The following is a 4,189-nucleotide window of genomic DNA, read 5'->3' on the forward strand; positions in this document are numbered from 1 at the left end:
CCTTATCCGAGACATATTCCTTGTTGGGTCTATTACTCTTCCTCATGTAGCCTCCAACAAGCAAATTACTAACATCTTCACAAAGGTATGTCTCATCCCTAACATCTCTTTCTTATAAGCAAGCTAATACTTATACCCACACATTAGTTTGAGGGGGAGATGTGAAGAAACATGATATAACATATTAGGATAGCCCTTGTTGTATACTATATATCAGCTTTGTTGTTTTATTTTTTCCCTTTCTTTTCTTTCAGCCCCATAAGGTCACATCTGTAAATATATATAATATGTTATGTTTAATATACAAGAGGCCTTTTGGGGTGAACTTGACTGATTTTAGTGACACCCCTAGAACTGTTTTCCACTTGCTCATACTAGGGTTGACACCAAACAACCGGGAGAATTGATCACTCCAATTCCGGTTCCAATTCCAATTTTAATTTAGATTCTGATTGTAAACCAAACAGACGCTTAATTATTTTGTATAGTTGTATCAAACTCTAATTAAATAATTTATCAAAGAGTTAGATTATGAAAGCAAAAAGACATGATATCCAAAAAACTTGAGACCAATCCAATGGTATCATACAACTAGTGAGATGGTATTTATCAGAATTCACAGATGGGATTTGGTTGGTTAAAGCTATTTCAATACCATGTCTTTCTCACATCATGGATTTTCCCTTGATTAAATTCTTCTTAACAAAGGGATCATTCAAAAGAGAGGTATAGAAAACGCACAGGCACTCATGGGAAGATGGAATTGGGATTTGCTCCTCACAGTAATAGAGCACTCCTCACCCAACCTCACATCTATATCATTGTGTATTGGGGATATCTCTCCCCTTAAATATTAATATATAAGTACAGGAGATGTTTGGATGTGTGGCTGGAGTCGGTGTGAGGAGCACTCAGTGAGGAGCAGATCCCACTGTGGGGAGTCTGGGGTGCCAATTGTAAGGAGCCAATCCAAACTCAAAATACATGCTAAAAAGCATTAATTAATGGATTCTCATATTCCAGCGAATTTCTAGAGTTAGCTTAATTAATTAGTTAGGTACCTGGAATCATCTTATCTACCAATAGCAAAAATTAATTATTAATTATTAGTTATTAAACTTGAGTATAATAAAAGCACAGAGCCTGGCCGAATACAACCTGATCAACAAAATTCCTTCGTTTTTTCTTCAACCATTAAATCATGTCCGGTCTAGCCAATTTCCTAAATGAACCCATCATGGGTATGTTCTCATTATCTGGACGAAATCACATATTTCTTGAATTCCATTGAATATTGGATAAACAGAATGAGAGAAGTTGTCAATTATCCTCTGTAACAGGTTCTTTGATATTGACATAAGTTGACTGGTAGTTATTAATTAGAAGAGAATTTCAATTTGAGTTTCGTTTTGGTTTTGCTTTTCTTTCGTCAAAATCTACTAATTTTGTACTTGGCGCTCTGTAAACTCCTCAATGCAGTAGAAATGGATTGATTCACTGAAACAGTTTAAACTACATTATTACATATCCAGAGGTATTACAGAAAAACATCTGTTACAGCTCTTTTACAAGTCCATGTAGTTGGACTTCACCTATGCTAAACAAAACAACATTATTCAATTGTTCGGACAAAGGTGTAAACGATTCATTTACACCAGTATCTTCCTGAACATATTAAGCTACAATGTAAATTCAATGTTGGTTAAGTCAATCAGCCCTCAGCCCGTCAAGAAGTTCCTGCAGATCTTCTCCCAAGTCTTCCTGTCTGGTTCAGCCATCTCAAGTCCTGATTTTGTGAGTTCAGCAAACTCTTTCTGTAAATTGATCCCAGGATCAGACAACTAAGAGAACTGTTCATCAATGTGCTAAAAGACTACAAACAGGTAAACACTTACCTCTATACAGTTGTTGTTGACAAGACGATCAATGAGGTTATATAAAATGTCTTTGGTGTATTCAGGATGACCTTGAATGCCCATTATGTGCTTTCCAAGGGTGAACAATTCTACTCCTGTCTTGTCTGAGGAGGCAATCACCTCAGCTCCAATTGGGACTTCCCATACCTGATCATGTTTAATTAGATATAGTTTGTAATTAGTTTTGATGTCTTAGAGAGAGAGAGAGAGAGTATACCTCATCTTGATGACACTCAATGATGGAAAGAAAAGGTGGGACTTCCTTTAATCCACCAACAAGTCTACTTGGGTGCAAGTCCTCTGCCAGCTTGACTTTCCTCAACCCAATGTCCCAACCAGTATGAGACCTTCCTATATTACCACCCAAAGCTCGGCACAAAACCTAAAAATAAGTAAATAAATAACATATTAATAATTTCTCTTACTAATAAGATAAGAACAAAAGCTAATGAAAAAAAAATCTTTTAGTAATTAATTATAACATTATTTGATTAATTACGTACTTGGTGCCCAAAACATATTCCAAGTACTTTCTTCGCCATGGCAAAGAGCGTTTGTAGCAAAATGCAGAGGCTCAAGACCCAAGGGTCATTTCCATGAGCATCATGAGGGCTGCCACTGATCACAAATCCATGATACTTGTGAAGCTCATCCATGGCAGGAAACTCTCCATCCACAACCCTGAACAAGTCCCACTTCCCTCCTTCCTCCCCGAATGCCTTAACAAACACATTGAAATACCCACCATACACTTTCTTCACGTAGTCAGAATCCCTAGCTGCCATTAATAGGGCATACCTCTTCTCCCCAATAAACTTCATTTTCAGAGATATAGACAAATAGATAGATAGAGAGAGAGAGAGGTGGGGAGAGAATTAGAAGATGAAAAGGACAAAGGCTCACAAAGGAGGCAACCACCAGAGTTGCGAAACTTGAGAAGTGGAGGAGGATTGGGGCCCGGATTTGAGACCCTAAAGCAAGGAGATATGAGTTTTACTATGGGTTTTGTGGGAGAGATGTTGGGGCATTTATAGGAATTGTTGGGTGAATGAAATGACACGGTTTCGTGGGTGGGTCCGATCAACCAATTGAACTGTTTTTTTTTTTTTTTTTTGATATATATAATTGACCTTATTTGTGGTCTTGTTTAAATGCTCGCTTAGTTGACAAATAAATATTCTATATGTAGGGTCTAGGTCTACCTAGATGCGTCATAAACTGATTATGGTGTTGGCCCATGTAACTGACTATTACTTGCATTTTCATTTTCTGTGGGTCGTGACTGACCATTGAATGGGTCCAGCCCAAGAGATTGACTAGAATACCAGCTTGAACAAATCAGCAACCACGTTTTGTTACTATAGAGTTAGATGGTGGGAAGTGGGAGCAGGAATAATTGCATAAAGAAAAAACATTGCAAAGAAAAGGCAGTAATTGTCTAGTTTGGGTATTGAATCTCAACTCTTCAAAGGCATTTCAGCTACTTGACCTGACCTTGAGATTGAACCCGGAAACTCATGAAGGAAATGGTTTGGCAGTTCAATGGGTCGGGTTATTTATTGCTGATTCAGATGTATGTCCAACATATCAAACTGGATATAAACAACCGATTCATTCTGGGTCAAGCCACTTTACAAAATTAAGAAAATTTGAGGGAAATTTAAGATAATATATAAACAATAAAGATAGAGTTAGTCAATTAACTAAATCATAAAGGTAGTTTAAGAAATTCACCTTTAAATTTAATATTAATATACAAATGGAAGAAGACAGAGATTACATTTTTCAATTAGTCACAGTTTGGAAAGAGTACAAATACAAATATATACATTACAAAATACTAGACTTTGCACTCTACATATATTTGTATATGTATTCCTTCCAAACTGAGCCTTTAGGAAGAGTACAAAAATAAATATGTACGGTGCAAATATATACAAATAAATACAAAATATAAGCTTTTGCACTCCTTCCAAATTGAGCCTTATGAGGAAAAATTTAATTTTAAATAAATTTTTATTATTCTTTTCCATTTTTGGAACACGTATTCATCATTTTGTTAAAAAAATGTGAATATTTTAATCTTTTGTAATTAAAGCTTGTTTTAATCATCTCTATATTTTAGCCTTCATTCTTGCTTGTAAATATAAAAGGGGAGTTTCCTGCAAATATTCTAAGGAGGTAAATTCTGCACACGGAAGGAACGGAAGTCGCAATTTAGTAAATTAATAGAGGCTAAATATGAGACCAAATGTGAACTACGATCAGTCCAT

General features: G+C 35.9%; 1 protein-coding gene across 1 annotated transcript; it reads right to left on the bottom strand.

The window, feature by feature from the left end:
- Window positions 1-1,718: 1,718 nt before the first annotated feature.
- Window positions 1,719-2,820, bottom strand: LOC148843569 (gamma-glutamyl peptidase 3-like). The gene is made up of 4 exons (XM_088959429.1): window positions 2,420-2,820; window positions 2,134-2,298; window positions 1,896-2,063; window positions 1,719-1,814 (listed from the first exon to the last, which is right to left on the bottom strand). The coding sequence occupies exons 1-4, from the start codon at window positions 2,735-2,737 to the stop codon at window positions 1,719-1,721; spliced, it is 747 nt and encodes a 248-aa protein (XP_088815555.1). The 5' UTR covers window positions 2,738-2,820.
- Between the last annotated feature and the right edge of the window lie 1,369 nt (window positions 2,821-4,189).

This window comes from Nelumbo lutea, chromosome 8 (assembly GCF_056320005.1).
Source record: "Nelumbo lutea isolate HS-2025 chromosome 8, American lotus-T2T, whole genome shotgun sequence".
NCBI lineage: Eukaryota > Viridiplantae > Streptophyta > Magnoliopsida > Proteales > Nelumbonaceae > Nelumbo > Nelumbo lutea.